General features: G+C 36.2%; 2 protein-coding genes across 8 annotated transcripts in view; one reads left to right on the top strand and one right to left on the bottom strand.

Annotated features, from left to right (window-relative positions):
* Nucleotides 1–18,941, top strand: part of LOC125659266 (protein mono-ADP-ribosyltransferase PARP14-like) — a 69,225-nt gene extending 50,284 nt beyond the window's left edge. For all 3 annotated transcript variants that reach the window (XM_048890877.2, XM_048890876.2, XM_056149301.1), the window contains 7 exons: nucleotides 2,035–2,241; nucleotides 3,732–3,937; nucleotides 4,059–4,265; nucleotides 11,008–11,218; nucleotides 14,148–14,356; nucleotides 15,812–15,989; nucleotides 16,706–18,941. In XM_048890877.2, coding sequence (XP_048746834.2) covers nucleotides 2,035–2,241; nucleotides 3,732–3,937; nucleotides 4,059–4,265; nucleotides 11,008–11,218; nucleotides 14,148–14,356; nucleotides 15,812–15,989; nucleotides 16,706–16,992 — 1,505 coding nt within the window. In that variant the 3' untranslated portion in view covers nucleotides 16,993–18,941. The remainder of the gene's footprint in view (nucleotides 1–2,034; nucleotides 2,242–3,731; nucleotides 3,938–4,058; nucleotides 4,266–11,007; nucleotides 11,219–14,147; nucleotides 14,357–15,811; nucleotides 15,990–16,705) is intronic.
* A 3,216-nt stretch (nucleotides 18,942–22,157) lies between these two features.
* Nucleotides 22,158–26,647, bottom strand: part of LOC125659267 (regulator of G-protein signaling 12-like) — a 73,764-nt gene continuing 69,274 nt past the window's right edge. For 3 of the 5 annotated variants that reach the window (XM_048890883.2, XM_048890881.2, XM_048890880.2), the window contains 3 exons: nucleotides 25,236–25,438; nucleotides 23,902–24,076; nucleotides 22,158–23,580 (listed from right to left, as the gene is read on the bottom strand). In XM_048890883.2, the coding sequence (XP_048746840.2) occupies nucleotides 22,595–23,580; nucleotides 23,902–24,076; nucleotides 25,236–25,438 (1,364 nt within the window). In that variant the 3' untranslated portion in view covers nucleotides 22,158–22,594. Of the gene's footprint in view, nucleotides 23,581–23,901; nucleotides 24,077–24,563; nucleotides 24,584–25,235; nucleotides 25,439–26,647 lie in introns of all 5 variants that reach the window. The other 2 variants (XM_048890882.2, XM_056149302.1) reach the window with 2 other exon arrangements.

Genomic DNA, 26,647 nt, shown 5'->3' with positions numbered 1-26,647 from the left:
TTTTTTGTCCAAAAGTGGCTTTACACCCTGTAGTTTGAGATAATGAGGTTTGACTGTAGTCGGAGTATAGAATTATTTCATTTCTTGGAATTGACAAACCTGTCAGGAAATATCATTAGTCACAACTAAATGACAATAATATCATATACAGTATAATCTGTCTAAATTGGCCGGTTTACACAGAGTCCGGAGTGCAGAATGTTGACAAGAGTGAGAGTTGCTTCCCTTGTATTCACTATCTATGCATATGTGTGTAATGATTGCTAACGTTTTATTATATCACAAAAGAATTCAAAATGTAAAAATATAAATGTCAGTGTTTTATTGTCGTGCTCATTTGAAAAAAATTCAATTTTTATTAAACAGTTTAAAATCTGGGAATTATTTGCGCACTTTTCTGTTGGTAAATTGTCGATTTCGTCTACATCGTCGCCGTCATCAAGCGCTACATTATGTACGTTCGTCAAGTTTGTGTTGTGTTCATCTCAAATTTGTCTTTCCCAGCTTACATTGTAAATGTATCGCTTTCAACTGTCTCAATTTGTGAAACGGAAACTGATGTAATGCCGAGTGATCGACCGGACATGGCGAGTTGTGTTTACTAACTGCATATCATCACTGTCTGACTCGCCAGAGAGCTCCGAGAAGTCCACGAGGGGAACCCTGCTTTTGGAAAACATAACGGGATTGTTGCCAATTTTGTTTCATTCTAAGAATGTATCGAATTCATCGATTAATTGAACTTTGTCTTTTAATGTCAGTTCTTGTCTCTGTCGTTAGGGAGAGGGCGCCATTACCTCGTGCGTGGTGCTGTCATAATTGAAAAGTGCACCCCCCAAAAATCAGGTTTTATTTTAAACTGATCGCGACTCCTCGCCAGTTGCACTCTTTTACTTACCTGTGGCTTCCCTTGAGACACCCTTTGTGTACACCGCGTGTGATCGACCGAATACCGACAGGTTGGTCATCGTGGGGTGACTGGTTTAAATGCGATAATTAGAGCTAATTACGAGCAGTTGGGACATTGTGTACACCGAATACAAATGACCACAACAATTGGGGTGGTGTATCATCGAGGGGCTGGTTTACACAGGATAATTAAAGTTAATTGATAGCAGTTGGGACTGTGTAAGCCGGCCGATATACAGAATACGCAGTATCCGGAGTACAGGAAATTATTAATAAAGGATTTGTTAAAGAAAGGTTAGGCACTATATTTTGTGGCCAGAATTGACAGAGCGCCGGAGTACTCAGAGGCCGGTTTGGACAAATTATACTGTACCAAATTACCTTGAGTCACACACTATTACATTAACAAAAATATAGTAACTTTATCCTGACAAAGAAACAGGAAAATTCCAGAGTCCAATAATAAACAAAACAAATTTAATCTAGTTTCTTAGGCCAAAAATTTTGACATTTGATAAGGTAGACACGATTTGTTTAGCTGTAGCATGACTTATCTTTCTTTTTCACATAAACAATTTTATACAATTTATAGGATTTACCAACTGATTTTATTTTATTTTTTTACACTAATAATATTTTTATCTTTTAGTATGTATAGTAGACAAAGTTTTAAACACGTATATATAAGATATTATACATAGAATTATTATTTTACCAAAATTGAACTTTCTGATTTCATAAAGCATGTATAAGAGAAAATTGAGTATTTCCCATTATCAAGATGTCGATAAAAATTGGCCGTAGTGGTAGCTTTCAGTCTAATGCAGCAGTGCTTTAGAAACTGAAGATTAATTTTTTGGCGTTATTTAATAACTTTTATTCACAAATGAAAAATTCTGTCTGGATTCCCATTCAACTCTTTCATGCAAATTATTGCCAGCATAAGGCAATCGCTCTTTGTCTGCAGAAAATTGAATGGGAAGTTCACTTGCAAATGTTATATGTTATGATTGTAGTTTACATTGGTTATTTATGGGTTAAAGAAATCACTTTTAAAGTTGGTTTTCAGCATTCAGTGAATCAAACCATAAATGTTTCTTTTGATGTGAATGCTTGCTTTGGTAGGTAAAGGGTTTGTTAGCTTCACCACAACAGCCATCGGAGAGATGTTTTTGGAGAGTGTCAGCGAATTCATGTCGCAGAACCGTCAGTGTAAAATGACACTGGTCAAGATTGTGGCCTTCCAGGAGGATATGGTCACACCACTGTCCAAGGCTCTGAGGGATGCGTGTGGGAAATCTAGAGCGACCGGGATGCGTTCTAAATTGTCAGGTATTTATACGGTTTTTAGCTCACCTGAACTGAAAACTCAATTGAGCTTTTCTGATCACCTGTTGTCCGTCATCCGTCTAAACTTTTTACATTTTCGACTTCTTCTCCTGAACCACTGGGCCAATTTCAACCAAGCTTGGCCAAATGCATCCTTGGGTGAAGGGCTTTCAAGTTTGTTCAATAGAAGGGTCATGTCCCTTTCAAAGGGGAGATAGTCACAAAAATGCAAAAATAGGGTTGAGTCATTTAAAAATCTTCTTCTCAAGAACCACTGGGCCAGAAAAGCTGAGATTTACGTGAAAGCTTCCTGACATAGTGCAGATTTAAGTTTGTTATATCAAGACCCCAGGGGGTAGGATGAGGCCACAAGGGGGATCAAAGTCTTGCATACAAATATATAGGGAAAATCTTTAAAAATCTTCTTCTTAAAAACTACTGGGCCGGGAAAGTGGAAATTTACATGAAAGCTTCCTAACATAGTGCAGATTCAAGTTTGCTTAAATCATGGCTCCCGAGGATAGGATGGGGCCACAATAGAGGATCAAAATTTTACATACAAATATATAAGGAAAATCTTTAAAAATCTTCTCAAAAACTACTGGGCCAGGAAAATTGAAATTTACATGAAAGCTTCCTAACATAGTGCAGATTCGAGTTTAATAAAATCATGGCCCTTGGGGTAAGATGAGGCGACGATAGGGGATCAAAGTTTTACATAAAATATATAGGGAAAATCATTAAATTTAAAATCTTCTGAAAAATCACTGGACCAGAAAAGTTTACATTCACATGAAAGCTTCCTGACACAGTCCAGATTCAATTTTGAAAAAATCATGCCCCCCGGAAGTAGGTTGGGGCCACAATAGGGATCATAGTTTTCCATGCGAATATATAGGAAGCATCTTTAAATGTGAGCCAAGGTGACTCAGGTGAGCAATGTGGCTCATGGGCCTTTTGTTTACTGTGGGTTTTTTTTTTAGGATGTTATGCCATGAGGTTCACATATTTTTGTGTGATGTGTTTTACTCGGTATCTTTATGGTCTTTTTATGCCCTCCGGAATCGAAGATTCAGGAGCATCTAGTTTTTGTCTGTCTGTGGCAAGACTTTAACCTTGGTCATATCTTTCACACAATAAGAGGTAGACCTTTCATATTTGGAATGTGTATTCCTTGTGGCAAGACCTTTCCATATTAGTACAACAAGTTTTTGACCTGGTGACTTTTACACTGACCTTGACCTACTTTTAGAAAATTCAATTATAAGCCATATCTTTCAGATAGTAGGAGCTAAATATTTAAGCATGTGCATTTCTTGTGAGAAGACCTCTCCATTGATCTTGTGACCATGAAATTGACCTCTGGTCTACTTTGAAAATTGAAAATTATTCACTAAAATGCTGTAATCCAAGGGGGGGGGGGGGGAGTTCATTGTTTCACAAGCACATATTGTTCTTTACTTCAGAACATTTAGTGAAGCCATTTCTTGTAGATATGGCCAGTAGTGTTGGACTTTTTCCTCAGAGAGGTCTGGCTTCATCAGCTGACAAGGAAGATCCGTCTGTGACTTTGTGGATCTATGGAGACACACAAGGAGACCGAGATAACACAAAGAAAGAAATACAGACATTCATCAAATCACAGTCGACAAGGGCTGAAATAAAAGACCAATTGCTACCAACTTTGAAGCCAAATGAGGTTAGAAAACATGCAGTACATGCATAGTCAAGACTTTCAGGCAATTTCATGAAATATTTCAGGGAAAAAAAGCTGGATAAAAATTCTGTTAGCATATAGATTCTTTGATTTTATTATGTAGAAGAAGAAAATTGAGTGCGTGAAGGAGCAGCATGATGTCAAAATGTCCCTGGAACTACAGAAAGGACTGATGACGGTGGAAGGACTGTTTGATGAGGTGGCTAATGCTAAGGATAAGATACATAACCTGCTACGGGGTTTCCAGAAAGAGAGGTGGTTAGATGAAGAGGCCAAGCTGGTGGCAGACACGGTTCAGTGGAGCGTGATGGTGGGTATCATGTGATCAACAGGATGTGGCTATGCTATAGTTAATGCACCATCCTTCATTCTTGTCTGTATGCATGTTGCTCAGAGATTGTACGAAGTAGAGACTTTTTTCCTCGACCCAATTCTTTTTTATTTCTTAAGTTTTCTTGACGAATTATGATTTAGTTAAACTCATGATCACTCACATAAAGATCAGGCAAAGAAATTAAGGTGAAATACTCGCTAAATGCGAGTTAAAAATCGAAATTAAGGCAAAATACTCACTAAATGCGAGTTAAAAATCGAAATTGCAAGTGAAAAATCTCAAGTGCTCACAATTTTGTGGAAGCGAAAAGTTCCAATCTTTTTTCCAGATTTCCTCGCTTTGTTGGCTGTACTTTGAAGTTTACAATAATTATACCCCCCGCAACAAGTTGTGGGGGGGTATACTGGAATCGGGTTGTCCGTCCGTCTGTCCGTCCGTCTGTAGACGCAATGGTTTCCAGGCTCTAAAGCGTTATCCTTTCCACCTACAGTCACCATATTATACATATGGACTACCCATGGGATGAAGATGTTCCCTATCGATTTTGGGGTCAAAAGGTCAAAGGTCAAGCGCACTGGACATTGAAGTAGCAATATGGTTTCCGGGCTCTAAAGCGTTATCCTTTCCACCTACCGTCACCATATCATATATATGGACTACCCATGGGATGAAGATGTTCTCTATCGATTTTGGGGTCGAAAGGTCAAAGGTCAAGCGCACTGGACATCGAAGTAGCAATATGGTTTCCGGGCTCTAAAGCGTTATCCTTTCCACCTACCGTCACCATATGATACATATGGACTACTCATTGGATGAAGATGTTCCCTATCGATTTTGGGGTCAAAAGGTCAAAGGTCAAGTGCACTGGACATTGAAGTAGCAATATGGTTTCCTGGCTCTAAAGCGTTATCCTTTCCACCTACAGTCACCATATCATACATATGGACTACCCATGGGATGAAGATGTTCCCTATGGATTTTGGGGTCAAAAGGTCAAAGGTCAAGCACACTGGATATCGAAGTAGCAATATGGTTTCCTGGCTCTAAAGCGTTATTCTTTCCACCTACAGTCACCATATCATACATATGGACTACCCATGGGATGAAGATGTTCCCTATCAATTTTGGGGTCTAAAGGTCAAAGGTCAAAGGCGCACTGGACATCGAAGTAGCAATATGGTTCGGTTTGTCATGCCATTTGTTTTTTACACTCAGAAAAGAGGTAGTTTATACCTATTACCAACACCCTTTGGGAGATTGGGGTAAGCGGGGGGTATTCTTAGTGAGCATTGCTCACAGTACCTCTTGTTTTGTCTTGTGCTTAGAAACGCTTTACAGAATGATTATAAATGTATTGAAAAAGTAATCATGGATCAAATGATTTTAAATAACTAAAGCCAAGGTCATCTCATTCAGCAGTAATTCAGATTGGCGTCAACCATCGGCAAAATGGCCAATAAATATTGAAAATGGCCGACCATTACATTCTCATATTATATGTTCTATTGTTTCCTCCTCATTGTGACTAAAGGTACACATTTTTGAGTTCACTTTTTTTATTTTAAATAAAAATGAGTTTGTTGCTAAAATTTTATTAAGTATTCTATATTGGAACTATTGAAGTTTACTATTTTTTGTTATTATGAAAGGTATTTTGTGGATTATTTTCCACTCAGTATTATGTATTTCTAAGAGTTCACTCCATCTTGTTATACCCCCCGCAACAAGTTGTGGGGGGGGTATACTGGAATCAGGTTGTCCGTCTGTCTGTCCGTCCGTCCGTCTGTAGACGCAATGGTTTCCGGACTCTAAAGCATTATCTTTTCCACCTACCGTCACCATATCATATATATGGACTACCCATGGGATGAAGATGTTCCCTATCGATTTTGGGGTCAAAGGTCACGCGCATTGGACATCGAAGTAGCAATATGGATTCCGGGCTCTAAAGCGTTATCCTTTCCACCTACCTTCACCATATCATACATATGGACTACCCATGGGATGAAGATGTTCCCTATGGATTTTGGGGTCAAAAGGTCAAAGGTCACGTGCACTGGATATCGAAGTAGCAATATGGTTTCCGGGCTCTAAAGCGTTATCCTTTCCACCTACAGTCACCATATCTTACATATGGACTACCCATGGGATGAAGATGTTCCCTATCGATTTTGGGGTCAAAAGGTCAAAGGTCACGCGCACTGGACATCGAAGTAGCAATATGGTTCGGTTTGTCATGCCATTTGTTTTTTACACTCAGAAAAGAGGTAGTTTATACCTATTACCAACACCCTTTGGGAGATTGGGGTAAGCAGGGGGTATTCTTAGTGAGCATTGCTCACAGTACCTCTTGTTTTGCCTGTTGTCACAGAGGAATTTTTGTTGAGAAGTTCATAAAAGCATTTGGACTTTCTACATTTCAGTACATTATATGTTTGACATAATGAATGGATTTGCCAACTTTTTAAAACTTATGTTTTGGGGAGACTTTTTAATCCATGTCTTTATTGCATGAATAATGCTTGCATATTCTAAGAAATTTATTTTCATATTCGGATAAGTATCACAAAAAGTTTCATAGCTAACACCCTTTGGGAGATTGGGGTAAGCAGGGGGTATTCTTAGTGAGCATTGCTCACAGTACCTCTTGTTTTGCCTGTTGTCACAGAGGAATTTTTGTTGAGAAGTTCATAAAAGCATTTGGACTTTCTACATTTCAGTACATTATATGTTTGACATAATGAATGGATTTGCCAACTTTTTAAAACTTATGTTTTGGGGAGACTTTTTAATCCATGTCTTTATTGCATGAATAATGCTTGCATATTCTAAGAAATTTATTTTCATATTCGGATAAGTATCACAAAAAGTTTCATAGCTAAAAAAAACTACCATCTTTTTCAATAATATCATTTATGTGTCTAATGTTACTGTCAAAGAGTTGTTTATTAAAAAAAAGTTTTCCCACCAATATGAATCATATGATTATAAAATAAAGGTGTATTTGCAGTAGTATTTGATTCTGTACCAGCATTTTGTAGCTCAATCCAGGATTTGAATACATCTATTCAAAAGTTATTTTTCGAGGATTTCAAGAGTAACTTGACATATTCAATCCCACAAGAAATGAACATAGTTAGTTCAAAGCCAGGTATTAAGTTATTCATTCCCCTGTTTGTAGAAATAAGCATTGATGCTATGAAAGATTTTAGATTAATCATCTTTAGACCCCCATCTTCATATTTCTTAACAAGGACATCTTTTTTTTTACTCTATGAGTTGAAACATTCCATAAAAATGAAAAGTACATTTTTTCTAATTCTTTACAATAAAATACAATGGGTTGGGGACATAAAAATATGATTCAATAGGGGTAGAACTAATGTTTTAATGACTGTAATCTTGCCAATGGGAGTTAAATGTCTTTTTCCCCATTGATTTAGAATGGATTTGAGTTTTACTAATTTTGGATCATAATTTAGCTTAGGCATTTTGTGCAATTCAACATCATAAATAGTTCCTAACAGGGTGAATTTAGTAGTTCCCCATTTGAGATTACTGTTGGGTAATAAAACGTCATTACTGTATTTTTTTTAGCCAATCCATACAGTGTGAGTTTTAGAATAATTGATACATAAGCCAGACATTTCTGAAAATCTTTGTAAGGTCCTTAGAGTTTCCAACAGACTCTGTTCACTTCCATCGAGAATAATTGAAGTGTCGTCAGCCAGTTGAGAAATTTTTTTCTTCAATATTTCCAATAATTGTCATTTCTAGCTGATTTTGAAGTTTACTTAGAAGAGAACAAATTGTCAACTAGTCTTTACAAAAAAGTCTTTTATAGTAGGCTTCCTTGAGAAAAACAAGGGTATACAAAATATTCTCATCCTTTGGTTAAAGTATTATATTTATACAGCAAGGTGTACAGAGAAAAACTTGAGTGTGCGTTTTGCAATATCATTTTTAAAGTTATTCTATGAAACATAAAAATTCATTTCTTATAAAAATGGTGGTACTGAAAATTTTGATGCCCTTTGGAACAGATCAACCAAATATTTTCTTAGCTCTCTCTCTCTCTCCTTCTTTCTCTCTCTCACTAAAAGAAATAAACACTTCTGTAATTCTAAATTACATGTATGTATTATGAAGATATACCATGAACTATTTACAAAATGGTGAAAAATAATTTTTTAAAAAAAAGAAAGAAAATGGCGGACTAAAATTCTCCAGAAAGGCCAACATGGCCTTTGAAATTTTCGTTTTTCGGTCAGTATGGCTGATAATTTTTTAGTGTTTACCGCCCACAGGAAAATAACCACTATCCATCTTGGTTTGTCATAATACAAGTACTCAATTGATCATTTGTATTTGATTGGTTTTCGAAAAACTTCCCATCTAATCAAAATTACTTTGAGAAAAAATAAATTGGTGCCCCTGTTGATCTCACTTGTGTTTGCAACAATCATCGGGGAACCAGTTTTGAAAAAAATGGCTTCAAAGAAGAGAGTCCAGTTTGCTGACCATGATTGGCAACAAACTCTATTAAACATCAGATTTTCCGGATGTGGTAGCTCAGTGCTTCGTAAGTAGGAGGTCGTGAATTTGAGCCCCACTTGTGCCATAGCCGCATCAAACCTAAGAAGTAAGCATGGTTAGTGATTGCTCCTTCACAAAACACTCGTCATTTACTAGATTTAGAAGTGAGAATCACGGGTCTTTCGGATGCGACTTTAAAAACAGAGGTACTGTGTCATTGCAGGTGTTGGCATGTTAAAGAACCTTCACTGCTATGGCCCTGAGCGCCCAGCATAGGTCTAAATTTGTGATACTTCACCTACAACTGGTGACATCTCAATTATCGACGGAATGAAAAACAATCAAACAATAACAACAGCAAACAACACATTGCAACACAGGAACGACCGAGAAGAATTCCCAAACAGTTAACTGCAGTCATGATAATTAAACTGAAGAATTGAAAAATAAAAAGTCAGTTTAATTTCAAAGTTTTGCATTTATTTTGCAGCTTTGCTTCATATATATTTAGGGCCTAAAGTTTTCATGGAGTTAGGCCAAAATGGCCCATAATTCTTGTATCATTTAGGCCCTCTGTCCAATCAAATTGCATTCCAATCTGAATCACTGATTTACAGACCCTGAAACGTGCTACTACACCAGTTGCACGGTACGGTTCGGTACACTTTATGAACAGTACGGTTCGTTTTCTGAACGGTACGGTTCGTTTCTTGAACGGTACGGTTCGTTTCTTGCACGGTACGGTACGCTTCTTGAACGGTACGGTTCGCTTCTTGCACGGTACGGTTTGCTAAAAATAGCTGCACGCTTTGTGAACGGTTTGCACGTTTTATTAATGAGGTGGGCGTGGCCTGAACGCTTTGACTTCGTATAAATTGTACGTTTCGATAGTTTGTTTTCACTCGATCGGTCTTATTCGGCTCTTTGATTATCGGCTGCAGGATTTGTGGTTGTGTTAGAATGTGCACATGGGGAAATGAGACGTTATTTTTGATTGCTTCGATGGAATAATTCCATATTGATAACGTACATAAAAGTTATGAATAAAAGTTTTTAGAATTGCTTAAGTCTAAGTCTTAATGGTTGTTATTATGTTTCAATTTGTTTTTCATTTCTCATCAGACATTTATTAATTTACGATTTTATAAAAAGTTGTTACATGAACTGCTCCCCGACATGGGCGTGCGTAAGTGTAAAAACAAAGCGTATTAAGTTTCCGGATATAAATTACAGTGCCTAAATTGGAAAAGTTTTTAAGAAGAAGTGAATTTTGTTTTGAATACACTAAAGTCGCAAATGACACAATGATTATTTTCTGCACTTGTGAAAATAATATACTGTGGCTGAAAAAGTGGGTCACGTGACATAAATTGCACGCTTTCTGCACGGTACGGTACGCTTTTTGAACAATACGGTTCGTTTCTTGAACGGGACGGTACATTTCTTGAACGGTACGGTTCGTTTTTTGCACGGTACGGTACGTTTCTTGAACGGTACGGTTCGTTTCTTGCACGGAACGGTTCGGTTCGTTTTTAAGGTGTAGTAGCACGTTTCAGGGTCTGTAGTGATGCCAAAGTACTTCAAGCATACTTAGGGCATCTCAGAAACATCAGATTTAAATAACAATCATAATGATCTCATCTGTGTTTACTCAACACACCAATGGTGTTAGTATCACCGCTTCAGGCATGAGGCAGTGTCTTGCTGTCTGGTATCTATGGTCAAACAATGAGTTATTTGAATATAGCACATTTTCTTTTAAATAAAATCTCCAAATGTTGTGATGTTGTAAATAGGTGGTAGATCTCTGGACAGTGAGTACGCTGCAAAATGTACCCTATGACCATACACCAATGATAGGTTATTTGATGCTTCATTAAATGGTAAATGAAAGAACTTTCAATCTTATTTTTTGCATCGCACTTTAATTTTTACACACGATGAAATTTTCCTTTTCCCTATGATACCTCCATCAAGAAACTTTCAATCTTATTTTTTGCATCGCACTTTAATTTTTACACACGATGAAATTTTCCTTTTCCCTATGATACCTCCATCAAGAAAAGAGTGATAAGATTCATTTCTTTAAAAAACGAGGACATGTACTTGTCAATGCTGCCTATGGATCTTTACAACTCAGTTCTGGAGATAAAATGTGAATTGCATATGTACTCTGCTGTAGGTTAAAGATCAACAGACTGGATTGGATAAACTAGAGGAGTACCCAGAACGCCAGAACATGTACCTAGAAACAGCCTATAAAAAGAAAGAAAATCAGGTGAAGTTAAGAACTGAGGATGGTGATATTATTGTGGACTTGACTACGATGAAGGAATACCCAGCGGATGATCCCAGTCATAAAGACAATGTAGTCCGCAAGGAGAAGGTCACAGGTCAGTGTCTCCCCGGTCGCTGTATACAGGTCGTACAATTAGGATCCATTCTATGGTCCACAATTTCACTGTATACAGGTCATACAATTAGATCCATTCTATGGTCCACAATTTCACTGTATACAGGTCATACAATTAAGATCCATTCTATGGTCCACAATTTCACTATATACAGGTCATACAATTAGATCCATTCTATGGTCCACAATTTCACTGTATACAGGTCATACAATTAAGATCCATTCTATGGTCCACAATTTCACTATATACAGGTCATACAATTAGATCCATTCTATGGTCCACAATTTCACTGTATACAGGTCATACAATTAGGATCCATTCTATGGTCCACGATTTCACTATATACAGGTCATACAATTAAGATCCGTTCTATACTCCACTATTTCACTATATACAGGTCATACAATTAGATCCATTCTATACTCCACTATTTCACTGTATACAGGTCATACAATTAAGATCCGTTCTACACGATTTCACTGTATACAGGTCATACAATTAGATCCATTCTATATTTCACTATATACAGGTCGTACAATTAGATCCATTCTATACTCCACTATTTCACTATATACAGGTCGTACAATTAGATCCATTCTATACTCCACTATTTCACTATATACAGGTCGTACAATTAGATCCATTCTATACTCCACTATTTCACTATATACAGGTCGTACAATTAGATCCATTCTATACTCCACTATTTCACTATATACTGGTCATACAATTAAGATCCGTTCTATACTCCACTATTTCACTATATACAGGTCATACAATTAGGATCCGTTCTCCACAATTTCACTGTATACTGGTCATACAATTAAGATCCGTTCTACACGATTTCACTATATACAGGTCATACAATAAGGATCCGTTCTCCACTATTTCACTATATACAGGTCGTACAATTAGATCCATTCTATACTCCACTATTTCACTATATACTGGTCATACAATTAAGATCCGTTCTATACTCCACTATTTCACTATATACAGGTCATACAATTAGGATCCGTTCTCCACAATTTCACTGTATACTGGTCATACAATTAAGATCCGTTCTACACGATTTCACTATATACAGGTCGTACAATTAAGATAAGTTCTGCATGATTTCACTGTATACAGGTCGTACAATTAGGTCCATTCTCCATGATTTTACTGTATACAGGTCATACAATTAAGATTCGTTCTACACGATTTCACTGTATACAGGTCATACAATTAGGATCCATTCTATACTCCACGATTTCACTATATACTGGTCATACAATTAAGATCCGTTCTATACTCCACGATTTCACTGTATACAGTGTTTTTTGTTTTTTTTTTGTTTTGTTTTTTTTTTGGTTTTTGTTGTTTGTTTTTTTTTTTTTTGGGTTATTTTTGCAAAATATGTATTAAAAAAATATTAAAGTGTGGGTTGTAAACTTTTGAACACTTCAGCATCTCTTGAATTGCTGAATCAATTTGGGTATATACATGTAACATCTAGGGGTCACGAGGAACAAAAATTGTGAATTTCATGGTCTCTGCTCCCCTTTATCTCGAGGGGTGTACCAAAACCATCAAAATTGATATAATCTTCAACCATCAATTTGTGGACATCAAGCAGTGAAATTGATGGCATGATTGTAATAAGCAATGATCCCTTTACCAAAAGTATGATTTTCATGACCCTGGGTTCATATTCATGCCCCGTGATGTGGCTAAATTGGTGATATATCAAAAATGCTTTATATCTATATTTTGACTGTGGATTACTCCATTTACCTGATCAAGATTTAGGGCTCACTACGGGTGTGACCGGTTAACAGGTGATGCTTAGTCCTCCTGGACACCGGATCCCACCTTTGGTATCTCCAGGTGTCCAACTCTTAATTTTGTATTCCTTATAGGAGTTGTGTTGTGAGATTGATCACTGTTCGTTATCATCACCTTTTCATCTTAGAAAATCATCTTTTCTTCTGAACATCAAGAAAGCAAAATGTTTGCATGATTATAATGAGCATTGAGTGCTCTACCAAAATTGTGAAATTAATGACCCCAGGGTTCAGGTTTCATGGTGGAAACATGAATAATGTTGAAACCCGCGTCTTTCTGACATTTTAGATATGCCATGGTATCGATGAGCCCCATAGCTTTCTTTAGTCCAGTCAATACAAACAAGTCTTAAGTTTCTGTCTGTATGATACACAGGTAGTAGACTTCATGTTGTCTTTAGGATAGATTAGCTCACTTGAGAAAAAGCTATAAAAAAAATCACAGCAAAGGAACAAGTGATCTTTCATAAAATATTTCATTGAAACCATATACAGTACAACACGATTATATTGAACACACTTACAGCAAATTTGTGTTTATTGCAAAGTGATATCTATTCCCCTTTAGGAAATAATTTTAGCAAATAATTTTATTCGATATGACGACGTTTGGTTACAATGAACTGTTTTTGCTGGCTGTGGAGGTTCACTTTAACCTTGTTTTACTATATAATGAAGTTTGGTTACAATGAACTGTTTTTGCTGGCTGTGGAGATTCACTTTAACCGTGTTTTACTATATAATGAAGTTTGGTTACAATGAACTGTTTTTGCTGGCTGTGGAGGTTCACTTTAACCTTGTTTTACTATATAATGAAGTTTGGTTACAATGAACTGTTTTTGCTGGCTGTGGAGATTCACTTTAACCGTGTTTTACTATATAATGAAGTTTGGATACAATGAACTGTTTTTGCTGGCTGTAGAGGTTCGTTATAATTGTGTTCTACTGTATTTTACCCACATAATTTTAACAGTACTGTTTTGGTGAATACTCTTGGTTTGTGCATGTATCTTGCATGTTATGTAGCAATAGGAATAGGATTTTTTTAATGTATAAATTAAATGTTTGTATCGTACATGTAGGTAACATGATAGAACTGCCAGCCCACTGGACACCGATGCAAGATACAGAAAATATAAAGGTTATAACATTGCTTCCATCCAGTACTGAATACACGGATATTGAGAAGAAATTCATAAATTCAGTAAAAACTGGCATTTACAACATTGGCAAGGCGCCCAACCCAGCGAATAATCCAGTCGGACAGTTCAACAATGTCAAAATCACCAAGGTAACTTCATACAAGCAAAATTATTAACACAACGTTGTTTATTTTATTGACTTCCCAGGATCATTTTTAATCAATAGATGTTCCTCTTTTAATGTCTTATTTTTAGTCAATCTATCAGGATAAAGATTGAATAGGCAGTATATTCATTGATAAAGATTGAATAGGCAGTATATTCATTGATAAAGATTGAATAGGCAGAATATTCATTAATAAAGATTGAATAGGCAGGGTATTCATTAATATAGACTGAATAAGCAGGATATTTATTGATAAAGATTGAATAGGCAGGATATTCATGAATAAAGATTGAATAGGCAGGATACTCATGAATAAAGATTGAATAGGCAGGATATTCATTAATAAAGATTGAATAGGCAGGATATTCATTAATAAAGATTGAATAGTCAGGATATTCATTAATAAAAGATTGAATAGGCAAGATATTCATCAATAAAGAATGGATAGGCAGAATATTCATTAATGAATATTGAATAGTCAGGATATTCATGAATAACAGTTGAATAGGCAGAATATTCATTATTAAAGATTGAATAGGCAGGATATTCATTAATATAGACTGAATAAGCAGGATATTTATTGATAAAGATTGAATAGGCAGGATATTCATGAATAAAGATTGAATGGGCGGGATATTCATGAATAAAGATTGAATAGGCAGGATACTCATGAATAAAGATTGAATAAGCAGGATATTCATTAATAAAAGATTGAATAGGCAGGATACTCATCAATAAAGAATGGATAGGCAGAATATTCATTAATGAATATTGAATAGTCAGGATATTCATGAATAACAGTTGAATAGGCAGAATATTCATTATTAAAGATTGAATAGGCAGGATTATCATATTAGTAAAGATTGAATAGGCAGGATATTCATCAATAAAGAATGGATAGGCAGAATATTCATTAATGAATATTGAATAGGCAGGATATTCATGAATAACGGTTGAATAGGCAGAATATTCATTATTAAAGATTGAATAGGCAGAATTCTCATATTAGTAAAGATTGAATAGGCAGGATATTCATTAAAAAAGATTGATTAAGCAGAATGTTTATCATTAAAGATTGAATAAGCAGGATATTCATTAATCAAGATTAAATTTAAATAGGCAGGATACTCATAATAGTAAAAAGTGAATAAGCAGGATATTCATTAATCAAGATTAAATAGGCAGGATACTCATAATAGTAAAGATTGAATAAGCAGGATATTCATTAATCAAGATTAAATAGGCAGGATACTCATAATAGTAAAGAGGACTGTTGTTAGCAGTTGTCTGATTTTGCAGTGTAGCTATATGCATGTTTATGTGATAGTGAGGACTTAATGCATTTTAGCAATACTTTTGTGTAGTTGATAATAATCTTTTGTTGCACAGTGCAATATATGTCCATATGATTTAAAATGATGTGTATATATATTTACAGATTGAAAGAATTCAAAACCCATCTTTATACCAGCAATATGCAGCCAAGCGTGCTCACATAGAAAAGCATGTTGATCAAAATACAACCCTAGAACAGGACCTGTGGCATGGGGCACCACCCACTGCCATTGTCAGCATTAACTACTATGGATTTAACAGAAGTTACTGTGGAGATAATGGTGAGATGTGTTTGACATTGAAAGCTAGCGTCATCCTTTTACACTAACTGTGAAGTGCTGTCAATTTGAGAAATATAATCTTAAGGGTACATGTGCTGTATTAAACAGTATTTTGTTCAATGTTAAATAAACCAGGCCAAAATTTTGTCAGTATGATAAAACTATGGAAAAAAAATTTGACAAATTATATACTGGTATTAAAGGTGGATGTGCACAAGCACAAGAGAAAATATTATTAGAAACTTAATGGGAGATGAGGATTTTGTTTACAGTATGTAGTCATACTGAATTTGGTCATTTCATGTTACATGAAATTTAACTCCCCCGCCATTGCTCAGAGTGGTTCTCTCTACCCTGTTTTCCGTCTGTCTGTCTGTTATCACAGAATATGTCCCACCAATAGCCGTCCACACTCTCACGTCACCATATAATTATCTACTTTCAAACATCAGCTTGCAACATCACATAATGATGAATATTTCAAAATGGGGCGTTCACTATCCGACTCGGAGAATACATGATTGAAAAGGAAATTAGCTGAATTACTTTTTGATCTGATCAATTTAAATTGCATAAAGGGTATGGGTTACATAACTTGTCATGAAACACAAATTTATTCCTAAGGTAAATCCAATTAATTAATGCGGAACATACAGCTTTAATGCAGTACTTCTGTCTTTGTAAATGATGATATTTTTAACGAATGAATTTTTCAGCTGGAGAGCCGTGGTTCGGGAGAGGAGTTTATTTTGCCAATGATGCCTCCTACTCTGCCCGAGACTGGGTATCCGCTCCGGATTCATCGAGGAAAAAGAAGATGTATCAAGCAAAAGTGATCACAGGACATTTTTGTAAAGGCCAAAAAGGCATGCGATATCTACCAGAAAGAATGACTGGGGTGAATTACGATTGTGCAGTGAATGACGCAAACAATCCACTCGAGTTTGTCATATTCAATGACACTCAGGCTTATCCAGAATACTGCATTGAATTCACAATTTAATCTTGAAGCAATTTTGGAAGAGAGAGAGCAGACCAATGAATACTTGTAATACAATTGATAGACAGTTTTGCTTTACAATTTTCTCCCCACAATTAGTTGCATTCCATATTTACATCTGTGAGGAGGTTACTTTTACATCATTTTCAAATAATAGTACGTATGTAGTACAAATAATAGTACGTATGTAGTACAAATAATAGTACATATGTAGTACAAATATAGGAACAAAACTAATGTGTTTGCTTCAGTCATGATCGAGGGTCAGGGTTCCCAGTAATTTTGTCATTTGATATAAATAGATCCTCTGTGAGTTTTACCTGTAGCATAGAGTCTCAGTAGTAGATTAGTATTAATTAGATTAATAATTAGATTATTAACGTGAAGAATAATTTTCCAACAGTTGATTAGAGTGATGGAGATTGTAATGAAAACATACACCAATATTCACTCTTCATACTGTATACAGCTTTTTGTTGATATTTTGTATAAATGTATTATGCTGATGAACCGTAAGGCTTAAAGCCAATGAACAATAATAAAATGCATCACACTGTCTGTTGGAAGGCAGGTCCCGGTGTCCTGAGAATAATGATCCTTAATTGACTGTTTTACCTTTGATACATTAGTGCAGACAAAATCATTCCTAGTATGTTTGTGTACCTGTAATTTTTATAATGATTTAGAAAAAATACTGCACACATAGTTACACAATAAAAATCGTCATAAACACTGCGAGCCTGAAATGGTGCTGATCAAGGCATGCTGTGTCCATTAGTGTTTCCTTTTGGTGAATGTGTTTTGATAAGTGTTTGAAGATTTTGATTTTAATGGACTTGGTCTATTAAGGAATTGTTTGCTACATGTAAATTATTATTCAGTGGTTCCTCAGATATCTGATAAAAGTCATGTTTGCTCAGTAGTAAAAGAATTCTCTTTTTGACTGGGAGATAGTGGGTTAAAGCCCTGCTCGTTCCTTGGCCGTGCCCAACCTAAGACGTAAAAATAGGTAGTGATTACTCCTTCGCCAATTGCTTGGCATTTAGAAGTGAGAGTAATGGGTCTTTTGAACAAAATCTTAAAAACTAAGGTATGTGTCGCAGCAGACATTGGCACAATAAACCCGCACTACTATGAGTTTCTAAAACCTGAGCCGAGGTAGGCTTTGGCACGTAAAGAAACCCCCAGCGTCCTGAGTGTTGTGTATAGGTATAATTTTGTGGGGCTTCACCTACAGGTGGTGACATATCAATATTGAGTAAAATTTTAAAAACAAATGAAACAAAAATCATTCAGGATAGTTACGAATAATCGTCAGGTTATAACCAAGAAAGGTAATTCTAGAGTTTCCATAATTATTAACAGTCTTGTTAATAATGCTAAAATTAGATCCTTGTTAGAAAGTTTGCTTATACAGGACAATATCTGCTGTAAGGGAGAGGCATTGCTCTCCAGGATGATTAGATGGTGGCGAGAGTTTCAGTGATCGGTGAAATCCATATAATTATTGTCTATAGTTGAGTGTGGAATGGAAATGAAAATTCATTTGCTTGGTTATGACAGTTTTTTTAAAAAAGTCCATTTTGTGATAAGAACTGTAGCTGGTAATACTTCCATCTCTGACATGAATTTAACAAAATGGGACTTTATGATAGAATGAAATATGAATTTTATTTTCATGTTCCAATCTTGATAGCTGTCTGTTTCATATTATGTGATTATATGTTTCTATCCAAATGGTATTATCTCCTGGCCACTTGCTAACAGTAGCATGCAGATCTTGTGTTACTTAACATATTGCAATTATTTAAAACCTATAGTACATGACATTGTATTGTTTAAGATGCAATAAATAAAGGGCATAAATACCTGATCTAAGATGATTAAAAATACACAAGATGTTATCATATGATGCAAGTCTTTCAATTACATACAATAAAAATTTAAGTGACTGTTTTGATTTCATGTTTGGGAACAGGGCTTTGTTTCACCTCCATTTGTTTGCGTCTTTAGCCGAGTCACGAGGTGTTGTTTGTGTCTTTGGCCGAGTCACGAGGTGTTGTTTGTGTCTTTGGCAGAGTCACGAAGTGTTGTTTGTGTCATTAGCTGAGTCACGAGGTGTTGTTTGCAACTTAAGCTGAGTCAAGAGGTGTTGTTTGCGACTTTAACTGAGTCATGAGGTGTTGTTTGTGTCATTAGCTGAGTCACAAGGTGTTGTTTGTGTCATTAGCTGAGTCACAAGGTGTTGTTTGTAACTTTAGCTGAGTCACGAGGTGTTGTTTGTATCATAAACTGAGTCAAGAGGTGTTGTTTGTGTCTTTGGCTGAGTCACGAGGTATAGTTTGTGTCATTAGCAGAGTCACGAGGTGTTGGCGTCTTTAGCCAGTCACAAGGTATAGCTTGCATCTTTAGCTGAGTCGTGAGGTGTAATTTGTATCATTAACTGAGTCATGAGGTGTTGTTTGCGTCTTTGGTTGAGTCATGAGGTGCTGTTTGTGCTTTGACTGAGTCACGAGGTGTTTGTGTCTTTAGCTGAGTCAAAAGGTGTTGTTTGTGTCATTAGCAGAGTCGTGAGGTGTTGTTTGTGTCATTAGCTCAGTCACGAGGTGTTGTTAACCGAGTTGCAACAAAGTTGAACTCTGCTATTGATTTGGTGATGCGGGTGGGTGGGCGTCAACAATTGGTTTCTGGATGATAACTCGAAAAGTTTACAATCTAATCATATGAAACTTTGATATATTGTTGGGTACCAGGTAAGGAAGACCCCTATTGATTTTGGAGAAAATAGGTCAAGGTCACAGTGACCGAAAATAGATTTAAAAATTCCAAAAAAAAATTTGGTTTCAGGAGGATAACTCAAATGAAACTTGGATATATTGTTGGATACCAGCAAAGCAAGGCCCCTATTGATTTTGGAGAAAAAAGGTCAAGGTCACAGTGACCAAAAATAGATTGAAAACTTCAGACAAACATGGTTTCTGGACAGTTACTCTAAAAGTTTAAAACTGGCTAGGAAGACCCCCTATTGATTTTGGAGAAAAAAGGTCAGTCCTGAAAAAAGATTGAAAATTTTAGAAATATCTCGATCTGCATAACTCTTAAAAGTTTAAATCCGAATATTCACAATTATAACTATGCTACATCATTCTTGACTTTACAACGTATCCCATGCAATTCGGCTCATGCACCCCTGGGTGCAAATATAGATTTTTTGTATCATTAACTGAGTCATGAGGTGTTGTTTGTGTCATTAGCTGAGTCACGAGGTGTTGTTTGTGTCATTAGCTGAGTCAAGAGGTGTTGTTGGTGTCTTTGGCTGAGTCACGAGGTATAGTTTGTGTCATTAGCAGAGTCACGAGGTGTTGGCGTCTTTAGCCAGTCACAAGGTTTAGTTTGTGTCTAGCCAAGTCATGAGGTGTAGCTTGCATCTTTAGACAAGTCGTGAGGTGTAGTTGGTGTTGGATACTTTACTGGTGACCTGACACCAGACATATTACAGATTTTCTTGTCTAATGGTGTATCATTGATGGTTTCTGTCCAAATTTTCTTCCACAATAAACGGGCACAGCTAGGGCAACACAATATACAGGGGTGTAGTTAGGGATACACAAGTGCTAATACAGGGGTGCAACTAGTGATACACAAGTGCTAATCTCCACTATATACAGGGGTATACACAAGTCCTAATCTCCACAATATACAGGGGCGTACACAAGTGCTAATCGCCACTATATACAGGGGCATAGCTAGGCGTACACAAGATATACAGGGGGTAGCTAGGGGTACACAAGTGCTAATCTCCACAATATACAGGGGCATACATGTAGCTAGGCGTAAACAAGTGCTAGTCTCCACAATATACAGGGGGTAGCTAGGCATACACAAGTGCTAATCTCCACTATATACAGGGGCGTAGCTAGGCATACACAAGTGCTAATCTCCACATTTTGCAGGGCATAGCTAGGCATACGCAAGTGCTTTTTTCTTTCACAATATACAGGGGGCGTAACTATGGTGTTTAGAAAAATTCTTTAAATCATCTAAACAACCACACGGGGTCAAAGTAATGAAAGGTAAAGATAACGAACGGTGATCATCTCACAACTCTTAAAAGGAATACAAATAGAGAGTTGGGCAAACACGGACCCCTGGACATACCAGAGGTGGAATCGGGTGTCTATAGGAGGAGTAAGCATCCACTGTCGATCAGTCACACTTGCCCTGGGCCCTATATTTTAATCAGGAAAACGGAGCAATATGTAGTCAAAATCGGTGTTAAGAACAGCGGAACAATTGGTGTGAAGTACGTTAAACAGCATTGGACCCAATGACAGGTCGCCTTGGTAAATCAGATTGTTATAACCATAAAATTTTCGAAATGCTGACTTCAAACAAGACTTTTCTAATCCCTGTGACATCAACTCATTTGTCATTAGCTTGCCTCGATTTAAAAACTGATCATGTGCAGAACAAGTTCTTGCATATTGAATCAGTTGAGGGACATAAACACCATATGCAGGTGATAATAGAATATGGGAAGTTGATGAAGAAGCTGAAATCATTCCCTTTGTCATAAAGTCAAGTTGTTAGTTTGATATTAACATCTGTGTTCAATAAAATATCCAATTAGGAAGCAGATGTGGAATACTCTGTGATGTCTTGTTTTGAGTTCACTATCTATGTCTGTGCCACTTGAACCAAAATGTTTTAGGAGTTGTCTCCCTTTTATCATTAAACTTTCTAACATGAAAAAAGTAATACTGTAACATTTAATTTCAAATTAAAGATATGGTAAATGAAAATTACTTTGTTAAATACCATTCTGATTCTACACACAAGTACTATGTCACTCTGATTTTACAAACACTCTGAAGTTGATATTAAAAAGATGCTGGAGTTCCTCATTGACAATATATTTGCAGTCTTTGATGATCAGTCTCAGAGTCTGTTGGAATTATCATGGGTATGAATTGTGTTCCTTTATTAGCTGACCTATTTTATTTTCTTATGAGGCATAATTTTTATTCAAAAGCTTCAACATGATGAAAAAGTTTCTTGCTGTGGCCTTCAACTTAAAATTTAGATATATCAACAATGTTTTATCTATTAACAATTTTCATTCACATGTTGATTCAATATAATATGAAATTCACAAAACAACTCCTTGCTTGTCTTTCGGTATCTTTAATTCTCTTTCTGTAGGAATACACGTCTTTTGCTGTTACATAAATGACAAAACACCTACCGTACACACACTCACTAAACAGCCCAATTCATATACCACACACAGATTTACATGACACAAGACTTCTACAATTTAGCACCATTTTGCACATCAACATAGAATGGCAGTTGCCTGTTTAATACACATTCACAATTTCATTCATACAATATTCACCTTCAAATCACTCAGATTAAAGCTTTTACACCTACTACATTTATCACACTTTGAATGCAGTAAGCTTCCCTGACTCTAAAACTATATCGGTGAACAACATTTTAAAATTAAATCTGTAAAAATTGATAGTACACGAACAAATGAATAGCACTAACTCAAAAAAAGATAGTACCTGATATCAAAAGATCTTGAAGCTTTAATATATGGCTATACAAAAGTTACGTTTTCATCAGAGCTCCCTAAATCCACAATCATGGCTTTTTGTGATTCATTAAGATCTTTATTGAAAGAAGGGTCCCCAGATCCTAGGGATCCTGTTTGAACACCCGGGGAATGAAATGCAGATTTATGATTGGAGGAACGGGATGTCATGGACTCTGTTTTGGGTGTGGAGTGACTAATTGTGCTCTCCCCTACAGAGTTCCTCGTGTACGCCCCAAATGGACGCGAGGACAAAATGGGAGAAAAGGAGCCCTTGGGTGAACTACGGTCCAAGGCTGGGGGGAGAGACATGGGCCTTCCCTCTATCAAAGTTTGGTCCAAGTCTTGACCACTGTCCATCAAAGCAGCCTCGTCCAGAGAAAATCTCTCAGTGGGAGACACTAGCAGTTTGCTGGGTGTGAGTTTATTTGGTTGTCTTGGAGATGAAAGTCCACTAGGTCTGTGCCGAGAATAACCCCAGGCCTTAGCCTGATACATATTTAAGCTGTAATCAAAGCCGAGGTCACGCAAGCCTTTCTCGGCTAATCGAGGATCATCAAAGTCGGCACTGTCAGGATCCGTGGTCTGAAAATACACCTCAGCTTCACTGGCTGTTGGTATCACACCATCAGTACTAAAACTCTGATCCACATGAGATATATGACTGTCTTCATTGGAGTCCATTATTCGTGATGACGAATGATCTAAAAACGAATCTGCTGGAACAGATGATGGTCTTGTAGAAAACTGTCCTCTAGTGTAAGACGTGAAATGTTCATTTTCATTTTGCAAATAGTCTTCAGATTTTCCCAGCATTCCCTCTCTTCTGGAGGAATCGTGTTTAAGAATTGGAGGAGCACTCTCTCGTCCAGAGGGATATTCCACCTTGTTCCGTAAAAATTCTGGAATTTCAGATGCAGATGTTCCTAGTCCCCTTTGGTCATCCATTCGACTACTCTGAGCTTTAGACAGCAGCTCCAAAAATTTCTCTTCTATTATAAACAGAAAAAAATACTATCTCTTACAATTCAACAATTTGTTTTTGTTGTTATCAATTGAATACATCGTTAATTCTTGATAATCTCTGTTACTATATACAGAGTTATTTTCACCCTTCTAAATTTGTCTATGGTTTTGCCCCATTTTAAATTCATCTAAACACATTTGTGTTAAAAATAAGAAAACAGTTTCTTCCAGTCCTAAATTCACACACTGACATAGAGGGCAAAAGGGGCAAGATTTAAAAATGGAAATGAAAATCATTACTTGAAACTTTTCACAAAGTGGTAAGAAGAGGTATTTATAACATTTACCATCTGGGTCCCTAGAGGCCTTGCGTGTTTGATTTTTTTGCAGGTTAAATGTAACTTTGTGCTTGGTCTTCGTCTTTGCTTGCTCCGACGCCTGTTTTCCGTATGCTGAGTCTTTTCTCAGCAGACCAAACAAACCCAAAGATGGACGATCTTCTGCTGTTCCTCTCGAGACTTCCTGTTCAACAGAAAAACGCAACCTGGTTCAAACAAAGTCAATGTAACAATAACAGTGCATCCACAAAGAACAGAAAACTATTGTCATTAGTTCAATATAAGTCAAAAGAAATACTAATTTATTCATTATGTTTAATAACAAGTATTACAACCAATGTAAAATTCCAAACATACACAAAAAAAGAAATAAATAAAAACTAAAGAAAATAATTAAAACGTTTTAAAGTTAAAGCAGAAAGTACAATCCTGATGTAATACTTTTGCATTGAAATTTGTGAAGTTATGTAATAGGAAATTAGCATTTGATAGACATGAGCTACAATTCAAAAGTTCCAAGTTTTTGAATGCTATATCCACAATGCTAAACATAAAGTATTAAATCTGAAGCTATAAGCAAACAAAATGTTAGAGTGTGACTACATAGAACTAACATACAGATTTATGTACGCTCTACTTACAGACACACACACACAAAGCCATATACTTACATTATCATACACATGTTCATCTTTTTACACAGAAAAAGCAAATTTAATTTCAGAGGGATTAAGCACACAAGGTGTTCTACATTTGGAAAACATTGCATTAAACTTTGAGATGTTGCAAGACGCTAGCCATTACAAGAGGTCGTTTCCTGCATGCTTCTTGTTTTATATATAATTTTAGATTTCAGAATTTTCTGGAGGTTTATGCAGAGCCAGGACATGACAAGGGGGCTGGATACACAGTCCAGGCCAGAGTACAATAGCCACACAACTTACATCATCCAAAACCGTCCACTCCACCGTGTTCCCAACCACCATGTGATCCAGTCACAGACTGCCCATCACCGAAAACCCAACCACAACTTGAAATGGCTCTTCTGATGTGTGAATAACTTTTGCAGTTTCAGATAAAAAAAAATTCACAACCAAAGCACACTCTTTGTCCATAGCTGGTCATTTTCTCTCAAAGTTTAATGCAGTATATCCGGCATTATCCAAGTAGAGATTGTTAAATACAGCACAGCAAATTATAATCGGAAAATTTTGAAATGCACACTTGTATACATAAAAATAATAATATATACATATACAGTCAAGTGTTAGAGTGAATCTAGGCAGACAAGCTATAAACATCACTGTAGTGTCACTGCATCTCTCTCAAGCTTGTCTAGTTACCTTCTCCCGAGATTCCAAATCTAAAATTCCAAGTTCGTCAAAATTATGAGCCACCTTGGATTTGCCTTTCATTAAATCCTCAAAGATACGATTGGTGATTGCATCGAGTGAGATCGAGCAGCTCTGGGGGTCGATGTGGAAATCAGGGGGATATTTTACAGCCATTGGCGAGAGACTAGATGTGGAGCCCTCACTAGCGCTAGCTGTTAGCAAAATGAATAAACGCATGCACAAGGTGAGTACATTAGTTGATTAGTGAAAACTTCTTCAAATTACATTGATAAACGTTGTCTGAATCAAAGAAATATTGGCTCTCAATCTTATTTTGTGGTAAAAATGTGCTAGCGTGATAGTTTTGTACATAACTTTAACAATAATCATTAATAAAATTGAAACTAAGTCTAAGATTTTTTCAAAATAAAGATTTGAGTTCTATTAAATATATATATCATTATATAGAAATCAATTTTTGTACAGGAAGACAATTATGTAATTTTGCTTCATTCAGAGCCTCTGAATAGGTTTTCTAACACAAATATTGATAACAAAAGTTCACATGTATAAACCTTTTTTTTTCTTTCACTGAAATAGTAAATCACTATTTTACAACAAAAGTTCCCTGACACCAAAATGAGAGCTAATATTGCTTCAAGGTTTTTTCCTAATTTCAATCTCGAGTCAGATATCCAAATTCATTCAGACAACGGAACCAACGTAACAATATCAGGTAAAACTACTTGTAAGTAAGACCAGAGACATACATGTATATAACAGAGATAAGCAACTCCTACGGCGGCATGTTTTTGGCTTAAAATATGTGACGGTCCCACCTATAAATCGTTAATTCCTATTCATTGGTTTGATAAATTGATGTTGCTTTAACTCTTTTTCGCTCCTATCATAAATTGGAATCACACATAACAAGTTTGAAATGATTGGATGGTGAACAGATATTGATATCATTCATACTTAAGTCGGTATACGTCATTTAAATCAGTGTGTGCATTTTTACCGAAAAACAGGGGACAGGATAATACAAGGATTGGGGAAGTTGCTAATCTCTGTTGTATATGTCTCTGGTAAAACTAACTAATGAGTGTTGCAAATGAGAATTTTGGAATTCTTTATCATTTGATATTTAGATTTTTAAGTGCTCGATTTATTAGAAGTGCCAGAGTTAACCATAAAATTGTAGTATTTACTTTCTTTGGTTGCTGATATATGTGCATATAAACTGTGATAAAACATAAGATCAATTATGTGCAATTGTGCATTTGCAAAAAGTTGGCATTTTAATACAATAACTTTGATTGATATAAATCAAATTTACATGACGTGCAAATGCAGGGTACTCTAACTGGAGCACTGAACTTTATACAATTCCTTTTCCCCTCCATTTCCCCCATCAATCT

Source organism: Ostrea edulis, chromosome 9 (genome assembly GCF_947568905.1).
Source record: "Ostrea edulis chromosome 9, xbOstEdul1.1, whole genome shotgun sequence".
In the NCBI taxonomy this organism is placed as follows: Eukaryota; Metazoa; Mollusca; class Bivalvia; order Ostreida; family Ostreidae; genus Ostrea; species Ostrea edulis.
The sequence above is the reverse complement of the archived record's forward strand: the minus strand, read 5'-3'. Positions and strand labels throughout refer to the sequence as shown.